General features: G+C 54.3%; 2 protein-coding genes across 2 annotated transcripts; one reads left to right on the top strand and one right to left on the bottom strand.

Annotated features, from left to right (window-relative positions):
• Positions 1-211: 211 nt before the first annotated feature.
• On the bottom strand, positions 212-12,109 carry LOC122378223. The gene is made up of 5 exons (XM_043359043.1): positions 11,847-12,109; positions 8,768-10,959; positions 8,389-8,504; positions 6,776-6,889; positions 212-1,136 (listed from the first exon to the last, which is right to left on the bottom strand). The coding sequence occupies exons 2-5, from the start codon at positions 10,740-10,742 to the stop codon at positions 1,008-1,010; spliced, it is 2,334 nt and encodes a 777-aa protein (XP_043214978.1). The 5' UTR covers positions 10,743-10,959; positions 11,847-12,109; the 3' UTR covers positions 212-1,007.
• On the top strand, positions 4,276-6,172 carry LOC122378224. The gene is made up of 2 exons (XM_043359044.1): positions 4,276-5,591; positions 5,861-6,172. Exons 1-2 carry the CDS (start codon positions 4,845-4,847, stop codon positions 6,053-6,055), a joined length of 942 nt encoding a protein of 313 aa, XP_043214979.1. The 5' UTR covers positions 4,276-4,844; the 3' UTR covers positions 6,056-6,172.
• Positions 12,110-13,768: the final 1,659 nt, after the last annotated feature.

The raw sequence follows: 13,768 nt of genomic DNA, 5'->3' as shown, positions 1-13,768 counted from the left end.
CGCTTCTTCCTACTTTACTTCAGTGTGTTTTCGTTCGACATGTCCTTCTACAGTGTGGTACCGGTCGGCACATCCAGTGTACTGCGTTCGAGGTCAGCACGTCCAGTGGAACTTATTCGAGGTCGGCTCCAGTGTGGTCTGTGCTCCAGTGTGTTGCCAGTCGGCACTCGACTCTTGGGATCTGAAGTCTGAACGCAAAACAGGTGGACACTATTATGTTTATAGATCTTATATTATAAACTGGAATGACATGTGACAATTGACATTTGATGCTGACCTATCACCATTTTCACATGATTGCCAGTCAACTATTCAAAACTGTCCACTATCTGACATCCTGACGCATGCTCAAATGCATGTACTGTATATAACAGTGCTTGTTAATGCTTAACATTTTACACTTACATATGTCACACAATTATTTGCTTACGCGGGATGTGCTACATGGTTTATTATTATAAAACGCAAAATCAGCGTTATGCGTTACGACTTACGATATACAGATCCAAACCGAACATGCCACAACTATGACCGTGTTCCATCGTCCACTCCATCGTCCTTTATGTCTATATTTACAACACGCGAGTTTCCAAACAAAAATCACCTCTCGATAACAGTCGTAAAAATCACAGGGCTGCGAGAGACGCGACGTCACCCTTTCTGTAGGTAACCCACGGCGCGGTATCCCGGGGCTCCTGTAAGCACCACACAGTTCCGCACGGCTCCTGCGCGACAGAGGCTCAGAAGGCGTTCAATGACCCCTCTCATAACAATAACCTCTCTTCCCGTGGTGAAACGTAGTTTGAACCGATCTTAATGGAAGAGGGACACATTTTGTCTCACTGGCTTAGGGAGGTCAGCATATTGCTTCACTGGCAGAAGACCAGCATACTGGTCGCAGACGAAGACCAGTCTATCGTTTTACTGCACAGAAGGCGAAGGCACTGACACTGACTCGAACACTGACTACTATGTAGGACACGAAGACCTGCTCAGTGCTCATCGTCTCACTGGCAGAGGAAGACGAGCATCTCGACCTCCTGTAGCGTGTCCCGCCAGCCGACCTGACACATGTAGAGGCCGGTGTCGGCCGCCGTCACCGCCGTCACCGTCAGACGCTGGTGCGACGCCGCCACCTGTCAACGCATACGGGCTGTCAACGAAACCTTCAGTAGCCGAGCATCCTGTCAGTATATACTGCCCGTCAGAAGAACCTTCCGCGGCATCCTATCAGCACATACGGGCTGTCGAGGAAACCCTCAGCGGTATCCTATCAGCATATACAGGCTGTCGATGAAGCTTTGGAGAGCGGCATCCGAGCCTAGAAACACAGCATGTGCAATGGGCACAGCAGCTGGACTGTCATTCAGGGGAGCAAAGAGACTGAAAAAAATATGGCACGTGATGGAAACTTTGGTGGTTGACTGCCGACTGGTTGATCGGTTTGCTAAATGATTGGTCGGTCATTCGGTCGTTTTGGCCAACCGGCTGGTTGAATTACCGAAGCATAAAATTATCCTTCCTTGTCATGGACCAAATTATCGAAGCATAAAATTATCCTTCCTTGTCATGGACCAAAAAGAGCTCTCAGTCTGTAGGTCTAGCGACCAGCGAGTGACGGAAGCTTATTTATTTATTTATTTATTTCACATCATAGACCCATTCCACACAAGCGTGGCTATTCTAGGATCAGGGTCACAATTAAAAAATAAGGATAGTTGGTCACACACATCGTACACGAATTCATTCTCACAAACGCACACCCAATCAAACTTCCCGCGAGCGGGTCGTCACTAGCCGGCATCGGTCTGTTGCTGGAGCAAATACCTCCGCAGCTCTCTTTTAAATGGGCTCAGGCCTAGGTCGCGAATCGTTTGTGGTAAGTCATTAAAAGCGGTCACGGCTGAGTATAAAAAGCGTCTCCTACCGGATTCTGATCTAATGATAGGCACATTCAGCAGCTCGTTCTGTCGCGTGTCGCGCTGATGAACATGTCGTCGAAGCGTGAGGCTGGCGGATAACGTCTCGGGCTGAGAGGTAGACAGAATGCGCTTTAACAATGTCAGCGTGTGAAAAACATGTAAATTGCGCGCCGAAAGCCACTGCAGTTCATGAAGGATGTCACTCACATGATCAAATTTTCGACGCCCGGAGATGACGCGTGCTGCGAAATTCAACACTTTCTGTAGCCGACCAGTTTGTGTGGTGTTACAGGTTCCGTAGACACTAAGCCAGTAGCGAATAAGTGATACGACTAGAGATTGGACTAGAGTTGTGAGCGTCGCAGAAGGTAAACTATGACGGCAGTGACTCAAACCGATTAAAATGCCTGTGCAGCGCCGAACCACATCGTCAATGTGCGCGGTAAAAGTCATAAATTGGTCGAATACGACACCCAGGTTCCGCACCATGAGAGAACCGGAGACAGTCGTGCCCATGAACTTGATAGAAATGGTTGGTACCTGTCGAAGATTTTGTCGAGTGCCGAGAGCTATGAGCTGTGTTTTTTTAGCGTTGATTTTCATGCCATTTTTGCCAAACCAGTGAGCAAGTTGCGAAAGACTACGTTCCATGGAGCTAACAAGGGCACCAATGTCTCCGGGCCTGCCACCCACGAGAACCTGAGTGTCGTCCGCGTACTGCACTATGCACGCGTCATCAGCATACAGCGGCAAGTCGTTGGCGTAGATGCTGTACAACAGCGGACCGAGCGCTGACCCCTGGTAAGTTCCGATCGGGTTCGGCAGAGGCGACGACAGATCACATGAGCCTCGCTGGCTCCTAGCTACTACTTGCTGGTAGTGGTCCGCCAGGTAGCTCTTAAACCAGCGAGTGTCTACATTGTACAGCTCCAATTTTCTCAGAAGTCCATCATGAGGTACAACATCAAAGCACTTTGATAGATCTAAAAGGCACAGAAGGGTGATCTCTTTCCGGTCCATGGCCTCAAACACTCTGTCAGTTACAGCGAGTAACGCTGTGTCGGTCGAGTGGTTCAATCTAAAACCGTGTTGACTAGAGGAGAAAAGGTGATGGGTTGTAAAGTACGTAAAAAGCTGTTCATAAACGACACGTTCGGTTATTTTGGCGATGGTTGGTAGGATTGATATGGGACGGAAATTGGATAGGTCAGTGGATTTGGACGACTTCTGGATAGGATGGACTAGGGCTAGTTTCCATGATGTTGGGACGGTGTGGGAGTTGATGCTGGTGTTGACAATGTGGGTGATGACAGGGCAGATGGAGTCGAAACACTGTTTGATGAACCGCACACACAGTCCGTCCGCCCCGCACGACGTGCTGCTCGCCATCCGGCCGATAACGCGCCGCAGCTGCTCCGGTGTAACAGGCGCTACCTGGAACCGGCCGGTGCTGACACGGGGCAGGCGCACTGCCAGCCGCGGGCCACCAGAGTCCACCTGTCGGGCGGTGGAGGTACCGACACTGGCGAAGTATTGGTTTATCGCGTCCACGTCCGCGTCCGGTAGTGGTCGGGTCGGCCGTTTTCCCGATATAACCGGCCGCACATTGCGCCACATGGAGCTCGGTCCGCCCTCACTTATACGCCGGCCGATCTCCTCGCGCGTGTCACGGCGGACAGCCGACCTGACCTGTCGGTTTAAGTCCTTATAACGATCCCGGTCACCGGCTCGGAGCGCCGCGCGCCGCTGTGACATCAGACCTTTTGTGTTCTCTGTCACCGGGGGCGCCGTCGGATTGCGCACTTTGACCCTCCGAATGGGGGCTAGGCTGTTCACAATGGGCACCGTCACGGTCGTAAAATAGTCCCACTGCTCACCGGGGTCGGCAGTGTGGAACACAGGGCTCCAAGTCCAGTCCACGTCACTGAGGCGGCGGTTCGCCTCCGTCGTGTCCAGTCTGCGCCAGCACCGCCCCGTCACCGCACACTGGGCCGGGCGGCGGCCGGGGACCAGTACCAGAGCACGAGTCCAGTTGTGGGGACTGAAGTGGCAGTGCAGCGTGCCGGCCCGCTCTACACCCCGATTCGTGGCAATCACATCGATGGTGGAGCCTGATGACCTGAATGTAGCGTCTTTGATGTGCTGCTGAATGGTGTAAGCAGCAAACAGCTCCTGAAGTCTTGTAGCCGGCCGTCCTCTGCTTGTGCCCCGGACGGGACTCGAGCCCGGATGATTGGCTATGGAATATAAGAAAGCATTTCAGCGGAGCTGGACCGCTCCTTATTAGTACCCAGGTCAGTCGTTCTGCGCCTCTGCGACACGCGGGCCGGGACAGTGTGCAGTTTTTGTCGCAGAGATTGGGTGGCGACTCGCGAGATACGCAGTCCGACGGTCGGCGTAGGCGATAGTCGACTGGACGGCTCCGCTATACATAGAGAGGCGGCAGGTCGGGCGGCCAAAATTTGTCCGATGGGTCTCGGCACCCGAGTGCGGCTCACCAGGTATTTGCCGACCATTTCAGACTCGGTAGCGCAGTTGCACGAATCTGCTACTGATCTTTTCTTCCATGGGGTTTACGATTTTCCAAGGCCGCCGTCTGAAGTTGTACTTCGTATTTCGCAGAAAACGACAGTGGACCGTGATTGTTTTGTGTTTGGTGGCGCTGTTTTGCATCTGCGTGTTTCTGGATCCAGGTATGTACGCTTCAACTCAAGCTAGAAAATTACTTATGATGCTATTTTCTTACAGTTTAACCTATTTAGGATCATGCACCTTTAAATATTTCAAAATTTCTTATTTCAATGCAAAGTTTTTATCATATTCTACAAAAAAAAATCCCACCGTGCGAGTATGCGTGTTCAGCAATAGGACACCATATCAGTGGGGTGATGCAATTGTAGCATTGCCCCAGTCACCGACTGTATGTGGCCTGTTTCAGGGTCACGGCCGTCCTCTGGCCTCGGCTCACAGTGCGACAGCCCGCTGTTGATCAGTGAGGCCGTTCTGCCGTGGGATGCTGCCGCCGGCCGCTGTCTCCGTCCTGAGCCGCTGGCCGGGCGCCTGCTGCGTGCCGGCCGCGCGCTGGGCCGCCCTCCCTCCGTGACATTCGTGGGCGACTCTCGGGCGCGCGAGCTGTTCGTGAGAGCGGTGCACGCCAGCGGCCGGCCTCAGGCGGCGCTGCCACCGCGCCGGCCCGAGCCCGACACGTGCCTGGAGCCGTCCAGCAGCCCCGAGTACCAGTGTCGACACGGCATGTGCTCTCAGCGGGTCGTCGGCAGCGTGCTGACCTCGCGGCTCGAGTGGCGGCCGCAGATGAACGACTACATGGCTGCCGTGCTGGACGGTGTGGCGGCGGACTGCGGCTCACGGATGCGGCGGGAGGACTGTCCGGACACCGTGGTGGTCAACAGCGGCCTCTGGTACTCGTTCCGAGTGGAGGTGTACAGCGGAAACCGCCGCGAGCGGCTGGTGGCGCTGTTCAGAGCCGGCCTACTCCGGCTGCTGCCCAGCCTGCAGCGGCTCGCCCGGAGCACACACACCGTCTGGAAACTGGAGGAGGCCATGTTCTCCGAGTTTGTCAAGGACAAGTACTATCCGGAGAATGCCAAAACGGAAATAAACGGGCTTATTATCGTGCAGCAGGCCGTCCTGTATGACGTCACCGCACATGTAAGTAGCTGACATAAGCTGACGCACTGAATAGCCTTCATACGAACATGTCATTTTTAAACGACCTAATCGGTTCTCTGCAACTCAAATAAGTAGCGAATGTCGTGTGACCCCCAACACGCGTAATTTGTGGTTGCAGAGTGCACAAGCTCTTACTCTAATTCATGACTTGATGGCGCCGATTAGCTAAGAGTGCTTGCTTTGCATGTATCGCCATTTATTGCTACAGTCGGACTAAACCTTCCTCTGTCCCTATGTGTCACCCCCAGATTCCGGAGCTGACCGTCTGGTCGTCGCTGCTTCCGGAGACCACGCGGCACATGTTCCGCGTGTGCGCGCGAAGTCGGCCTCTCAGCTGGGTGGAGTGCCCGGACGCCATCCACATGGGACGCTCGCTGCAGGACTCGTTCCTAGAGCGGATACTGGGCGGCCTGTGTGACCGGGCGCTGGGCGTGGCGCGGTAGACGCGGGTCGCTAGGATGATTTGTTAACACTACGTCATTTGACCTGACCCAATAGACAATGGATGTGCTGTTAGAGTCTGAAGACTTCTGCAAGAGACAATAAATGCACAAAACATTGTTTTTATTGATGCGAACACGAGTTTGGTCGTTGTTACAAATGTATGGGCTTCCACAGTGGTTCTGAAAGCGTCTCTGAGTTTATATACGGTTATAATGCTGAACTGCTCGTTCACGAATGGGTGTAAAGAGACTTTACGACCATTATGGATGTTTGTCACTTTGACTCCCAACGATGGTACCTATTTATCAATGTGATTTATTTGCGATGTTCATTGCTCAACTAATGTGCGAACTTACCTATGCGTTATAATATCAATCCTATACATGAGCCATTCGCTTTCTTTGCTGAACTGAATGTAAATATTTTCATCCCGCTCGGGAAAAAGGTCGTGCTATAATGAAGGGCAATGCTGCACATTAATTGTTGTGTGCTGGTGATTGCCTTGAAGCCTCGAGACTTGTCATGGACCTGTCACTGCTCCATGTGCAATCAGCTGGTAGCTGAAAGATAATTAAATATGTCTTATAACAGCTGTGAGCTGATACCAAGAAAGATTGTCTTATCTCTCCCTTTCCTTTTCTATTCCCTCCCTAATCTCCCTCCCTTCCCTTCGTCCCTTCCAGTTCCCACCTCTCCCCGTCCCGCCGCCCTCCTCCCACCTGTTGGACGCTGGTGTTGTTGGCCGAGTACAGGCTGACCCCTCCCACGGCCAGCAGGTCGTCCTTCACCGCGTTGTGGTCGTCGTCAAAGTGGCGCCGCACCCACCAGAACCGCTGGAAAAACAAGGCAGAGTCGCTGTGTCAGCTTGCACTCGCCCGATGAGTGTTGATGCAATGTCCCTGCAATGTCTCACGGCAAATGCTCTACTTTTTTTCAAACCGTTAGTGTCCCAGTCTCGGTGAAGGTTAGGAGAGTCTCAAGTCTGGTCATTGGTAGACATTCGAAGACATTTGATCACAAATATCTGTTCGACACTAGAGAGTGGACAGTTCTTCGAAGTTGATGAACTTTGGCAGCAGCCGTGCTATGTAGGTATAACAAACAGGTTTTTATTTAATGCTGCTGGTTTACACGTTTTAAGATATTAGTGAACCAGAAGGCGACACTAGGCACACGGATGACTGACTGCCATCCAGCCGGCATCGTATGCTGTATGACATCACCCGTCAGCTGACCGCGGGCTGAGTGTGTTTGGAGAAAGTTATATCGCAGTCGGTGCTCAGCAGTCAACTCATGTCTCATTCACGCAACAATCTCGTGCCTCCTTCACAAGACCTGAAATCCACGCTGGCTGCATCACTTCGCTGCATGTCGTTTCGCCTCATTTGTGTCAAGCTGTCACTCAATGTAGGTTTACGCTGTTTACAAACGTTTGCGTAACATTCTGAGCTCACCGTGCATCACTGATCAAATGCAACCGCGGCGCTGCGGTCCTTGGCCGAGTGGCCAGCTACTGGTGACGTCACGGGTCAGTGAAAGGAGTCGCGCGCACGGCAGGGAGGAGCCGGCGGGTCCCCGGCCCAGCTGAGGACGGGCCACTGTCTGTGCTCCATCTCCGCGTCACTGTGGGGGACGGGGCGCACCTTCCACCCACAACACACTGCCCGGGGCTCGGGAGTAACGCGTAAACAGGATATCGGCTGGGTTTGTGGGACAGGAATAGGATCTTGGGAAAGACATCCTGTCATTGACCGTCTCTCCCGATGGATGTTACGAAATACGCCCACTGATCCGAGTCATGGGGTGCGGCGATCGTCAACTGGGGCTGCCGCATCTGGCGCAGCTACTATACCTATTCGGCCGTTAAGTCGCCAAATCATGGTCAACTATGCCAATTCAAGCTGTGCACGGTGCAAATTACAAACTCGTTTCGTGTTTCTCTTATTGCCACAAGTTTTTTTGTGATGTTTAATGAATTTAACGTTGTTGGATGGTGGTTTGGTTTGGGTTGATTCCACTTTTTTATACAAGGCACTCGACTGTCGAGTATTCAGCCTGCCATGAAGAGATATTGGAACAAGTATGGCATACCTACTCATGCTTACGTGTCTGCATGTGAAACCAGTTTTTCAGCTTTCAGTTTCACTGATCGTACTGCAGGATTGATATGCCACTGTCGTATAGGACCCAGTAACTGAGTCGAGAACGAGAAACTGGGCCCTTTTCACCCCCGTTTGCGCTCCGTGCCTTACAATGAAAAGCTCAATTCAGCGGTTTAGCGTCCGGTGAGTTCTGCGGGGTGCATGTCTCATCTGTGGACTTTACTAGTTACCTTGATCTGGTCGTGTTGCGGCGGGTTTTTGACGCGACACTCGAGAGTGACGCTCCCTCCGAGCTCCGGACAGTTGTGCATCTCGCCAACCAGCTGCGGTGGTCCCGCCTCCTCGTCTGTGGACAGTGATAATAAGGAACGTCATTTGCAGTAAACCAGTCGCCTGCAATAATGCTGAAACAGCTATATGAGGGGATAAGCATAAGCATTAAAAGGTTAAATTTAGATTCGATGTTAAATATAAGTAGGACATTTAACTGCAGAAGTGACAAATGACCTTCACTGCTGACAAAATTCGAGGACTTTCCTCATCTTGGCTTTTGAAATGCCTTCATGAACATGTGCTGAGTGCTCGCTATTTAGTGCGCTCGCCACTCACCTTCGGTGCTGTTTTCTGTGCGAAAGCTGGCCGTGCGCTCGGTAAGAATTTCAGCCCTGGTGTGTTTGCTTTTGGGCGCTGGCTTCCTGTCCTCTTCCTTCTCCACCAAGGCATTCGATCGATCGCCGTTATTCTCGTCATCTTCTGACACTTCTTCAGTCTGGTCGCTGGTCTCCTCATCTAACATCACCAACTCTTGCAACGCGTCTTCGTTATCCTCCAGGACAGCCAATTCTTCGTGGCGCTCGCTCCCAGCGGCGTTCAGATCTTCCGATGCTTCAAGAGCAGCGGTGTCGACAAACACTGGCTCTGCGACATCGTCCCGTCGCTGCCAGCCACTCCTGGGCGCGTCCTGCCACCGGTACCGTCTCCCGCTGTCGGCACCGTCAGCGCCTCCCCTGGGTGTCGCGTTGGACACCCTCCTACCCCAGGTACCCTGTCGGCTGACCCGAGAGCTCAGCTCGGTCAGACGCGCCGCTAGTGAGTCGACTCTTGGTGTGACAGTGGGCTGCTCCGGTTGGTCGTCCTCTGCGACCGGTGGGACGTCCTCTAACTCCTCTGGCGGGGATGTGGTGTCCGTGCTGGCGATGCTGCTGGAACTGGAGGCCCGTGGAGTCACCAGCCGGTCGAAGACTTCCTTCTCTGACAGTATCGGCACGATGTTGCTCGCCAAAACCTGCTCCCGTGCGTCGTCACTCGTGGCTGATGTTTCCCACCCTTCCTCTTCGTCAGGCTGGATGTCAGGTTCGGTGTTGTCAGCCTCAAGAGTAGGCCCAGGATTAGACTCTGCTCTGTATTGGCGCCTTTCGTCAAACGCCTGTGACAGCTCCTCCCCACCGACCAGCTCCACGGCGACGTCGTTGTCCGACCTAGCTGGCGCGAAGAACACACCACTCTCGTCCTCCGCCTCCTGTTCTGTGTCGCTGACCAGCCTGAGCTGCGCGACCCGCACCCTACCGACGGGCCGCAGGACGCCCTGGGTCACCAGCAGGTTCAGCAGGTTCTGGTCGGAGCGCAGCGGGCCGCTGGCCACGGCAACTGTGGCCGGGCGGGTGCGGGCCGGGTCTCGGTCGGACGGAGGTCGGTCGAAGGACCCCTCTGGCTCCGGACGGTCCACAGAGGTCGAGTCGAACACTGACGCTGAGCTCTGCAGATCTGGTCGCCGAGGAAGCTGATCCTCTCCGTCCGTCGGACTGAGTTCCTCTTCGTTGTTGCTGAAGTCGTCCGCAGTTGCCGCTGCGAATACCACTCCTTCGGGAATCAGACCGGAGATAAACGCCGGCTTGTTGATGTCAAAGGCTTCGTCTAAGGTGATAACGTCATCTGGATTGGGATTGGAAAAACCGTCGGGAGTTTGGTGTCTGAAGTCGTCATTCGCTGGGTCCGGCTGACGGTTTCCGAAGGAAACAAATGTCTCTGGGTTCTGCAGGTCGACAATTGAGTTGACGCCTCTAGGCTCTGGCGTGTCGACAGGTACATTCGTGGGACCTTCAGGATCCTTGGGGTCAACGGCCAGGATGATCGGCAATGGTGACAGACTCTGCAGGTTCTCAGAGCTCTGCTGATGTTCCGCGTCATTGACCCGCACCGGTCGAGGAGCACTGGTCTGCTCATTGTCAGACAGGTCTCTGATATCCAGCGGTCCCAGAATATCCACTGGTCCCAGCGGCTGCAGATCTGCCGGCTCTCCGTCCCCCAGCGGCGGGACCTGGTCACCGCCCGGCTGCTGGGGTGGCAGCCGCTCCAGGTCGCTGTACTTCTGCCCGATCCGGACTCCGGCCGCCCGCAGCTCGGGCGCCCCGTCGTCCTGTCCGTCGAGCCGGCGCGCCTGTCGTAGCGTGTGCAGACTCTGCCACAGGGCCGGCGGAGCGGGGCCGATCGACGGGCCGGGGAAGTAGATCCGTCCCGCGCGGCAGGCGGACAGCATCACCACCGTCACCGCCGCCAGCAGCGGCGCTGCTCCGAGTCGGGTCATGGTGTGCGTGGGCCGGTGGACGGACAGCGGGTGGAGGGCGGACGGAGGGCGGCGGGCGGACAGCGGGCGGCGGGCGGAGTGCGGAGGGCGGCGGGCGACTTTCCACCGCGGCGCCGCTCCTCGGGCCGAGGTCCAGCCGGTCTCCAAACCGGGGGCGAAACTGGCGCCGCTGACCGGGGCGGACGGCCTCGGTGACGGAATCTCTGCAGTCGCCGACCTGAGAAAAGGCGAGACCTGGTCAGGGGCCGCACTAGCCCTGATGAGATACAGGGAAAGCGGGTTCTTGTCGTGTCTAATGTGCATAAAACAGGCATGGGATGATGCACAAATAGACGGTCATGCAAGTTGCAACAGAGGATTACGAAACGGCAGTAATCCGGTCGAACCTGATCATAACAATATGGGTACTACCATACTGTTTGGATTAAGCTGAGTGATCCCTCCCACTTTAGTGACACAGGTGCATTTCGCAAACACATTCCGTAAATCATTCAATTGATTTGATCGCCTCGATTGCGGTACGGTGCTTGAGGAAGATTTCCCGATTTTTACAACCAAATATAAGTCATGCATTTAAAGGTGCGTTAAAATATGATTTTTTGTCAAAAGGAAAGAAATTTATGTGTGAAAATTACCCATTGCTTTTGCTAAAATAGGCAACGGCGTAGGAAAGAAGTGATTTTATTAGCGATGAGCTGCGCTTTTTAATTAAGGGCATCAGCGGTAAACTGTGCCTCAGACACATGAAATTACACGTAAAATTATTATTATTATTCTTGTATTATGACCTCCATACAACAATGACTCTTCCGGTCACACAGTAATGATCACAAAGTGCTAAAGTGACAAGCACAAAAGGTACCAGTGTGCCTTTCTCACATTTTGGTGTACTAAGCCATATAATATTCGTAATATAATCGATGCATTAAATCTCAACGGGTAATTATATATAATCGAGGCTACTAGCATTACCTAATAATTCGTGCAACGTGCATGGAGGGCTTCAGATCAAGGAGTCAGTCACCCTACCTACAGCTACTTGACAACTGAACCGTATAAATAAAAGACGGTCTTCAGACGTCGTTCAACTCTGATTCAACTCACCGTATGGCTTCTTTCGTGTCTCGCTGTCGCTAACGTCGCTCAATCTCTCCACACGCTGTCGCGTGTCCCTGCACCGGCACTGGGTACGTTTAGACAATCACAGTGCACGGAGAGACACATACAAATACGGCCCTCGAGTGAACGGCTGGAGACGGTCCTGTCTCGCCGGCCGCCGGTGTCCGCTGCCCCGCTGCCACTGCCGCCGTCTGCCCGTCCCCGGCGCTGCCTCTCTCGTCCCCCGGCCACTTTCTCGCTCGGCGTGCTCGGTCGTGGGCGGCCGTGGCCGGACGTAGGCGGCCGTGGGCCGATCGGGGTGCGGATCGGATAGGACAGACGCCCGAAGGAGTCGCCGCCAACCGGATATGATCGGTAACAGTCGCGCCAATGAGAGCACGAGATAATGTTTTGTTCTCTTTTCACTTCTCGGTTTGTTGAACAGAGTTCTTCTATAGCCAGGCCTGGGTTCTTGGTGAGGTAGGCGTCATAATTAATACGAGTGAGAGGGGAAAGAGTGAGAGTCGAGAGAGAAAAAGATGGAAGGTGAAACTGGTGCAGGAGCAGCACGGTTTGGCACATGTTCAAAAAGTTCGTCGCCGTGGGGAGAGCTGTTTTTATCAACCGATGCGCAATCTATTTCCCCTATTCCACTTATTCGTATTTTGAGGTCAATTGAAAAACTCAACGATCAGGCAGGGGCGGATCCAGGAAAACTCCAAGGGGAGGGTCATGAATCGAAGTGGTGCCCCTACCTATACCAAAAATTAAAAACTCAACGGATTTCGTCCACTTCATTTTGGTGGTGCCCCCATTTTCAGTTTTTTTATTTTTATTTTTTATTTTTAGTCAGTATCTTAACTCTTAGCCACAACCACATTTACCAATTGTAAGCAAGTATATATGAATGTGCTATGTGTATATATGTTGTGGACGCTGAGTAGTGAGTACTTACCAGGAACGTTATCAGGTAAGCAAATCGTTGTCAGTCCGACGAACTTGACCCTGGCGTCTAAAGGGTCTGTCCTTGACACTTCAGGCTTGTCAGGGGCACCAAAGTCCTTCCAGGGACACCACAAACCTGTCAGGGGCACCTACGGCCTTGTAGGGGCGCCACAGGCCCGCCAGGGGCACCACAGGCCTGCCAGGAAGCAGGGGCACCACAGGTCTAGCAAGTATACACGACAGGCCTGTCAGGGGCACAACGGGCCTGTTGGGCCCATGAGCACCGCTAGGGGCAGGGGCACCACAGTCCTTCCAGGGGCACCGCAGGTCTGTGAGGGTCACCAGCGGCCTAGCAGGGGCACCAGTCAACACAGGCCTGCCAGGGGCACCAGAGGCCTGCCAGGAGCACCACCGACCTCGCAGGGGTAACTTGGGGGGCACCACGGGCCTGTCGAGAGGCACTTCAGGCTTTTCAGGGGCACCATAGTCCTCTCCGGGCGCAGGGGTAGCAGGGGCACCAGAGGCCTGCCAGGGGCACTACAGGCCTAGCAAGGGCACCACTGGTCTATCAGGGGCACCACGAGCCTGTCATAGCCAGGCATCTCAGGCTTGTCAAGGCCCAGGGGCACCACAGGTCTGTGAGGGGCACCAGCGACCTAGCAGGGGCACCAGTCAACACAGGTCTTCCAGGGGCGCCACAGACCTGCCAGGGGCACCACAGACCTGCCAGGGGCACCACAGACCTGCCAGGGGCACCAGAGGTCTGCCAGGGGCACCACCGGCCTCGCAGGGGCACCTTGGGCCTGTCAGGGGCACCACGGGCCTGCCGAGGGGCACTTCAGACTTTTCAGGGGCACCAGTCCTCTCCGGGCGCAGGGGTACCAGCGGCCTAGCAAGGGCACCAGAGGCCTGCCAGGGGCACCAGCGGCCTAGCAAGGGCACCAGAGGCCTGCCAGGGGCACCACAGGCCTAACAAGGGCACC

Source organism: Amphibalanus amphitrite, unplaced genomic scaffold (genome assembly GCF_019059575.1).
Source record: "Amphibalanus amphitrite isolate SeventyFive unplaced genomic scaffold, NRLGWU_Aamphi_draft 000056F_arrow, whole genome shotgun sequence".
Classification (NCBI taxonomy): domain Eukaryota; kingdom Metazoa; phylum Arthropoda; class Thecostraca; order Balanomorpha; family Balanidae; genus Amphibalanus; species Amphibalanus amphitrite.
Note: the sequence above shows the minus strand (reverse complement) of the source record. Positions and strands in the feature narration are given on the sequence as shown.

Bases quoted from the DNA above. Each gene is read 5' to 3' on its own strand.
- LOC122378223 (XM_043359043.1), bottom strand. From the start codon at position 10,742: ATGACCCGACTCGGAGCAGCGCCGCTGCTGGCGGCGGTGACGGTGGTG. The intron at 8,505-8,767 runs GTGAGTGGCGAG...CACTGTCCACAG, and splicing joins CACAGAAAACAGCACCGAAG to ACGAGGAGGCGGGACCACCG. The intron at 1,137-6,775 runs GTGGGAGGAGGG...ATGCGTTGACAG, and splicing joins ACAACACCAGCGTCCAACAG to GTGGCGGCGTCGCACCAGCG.
- LOC122378224 (XM_043359044.1), top strand. From the start codon at position 4,845: ATGTGGCCTGTTTCAGGGTCACGGCCGTCCTCTGGCCTCGGCTCACAG. The intron at 5,592-5,860 runs GTAAGTAGCTGA...TGTCACCCCCAG, and splicing joins TGTATGACGTCACCGCACAT to ATTCCGGAGCTGACCGTCTG.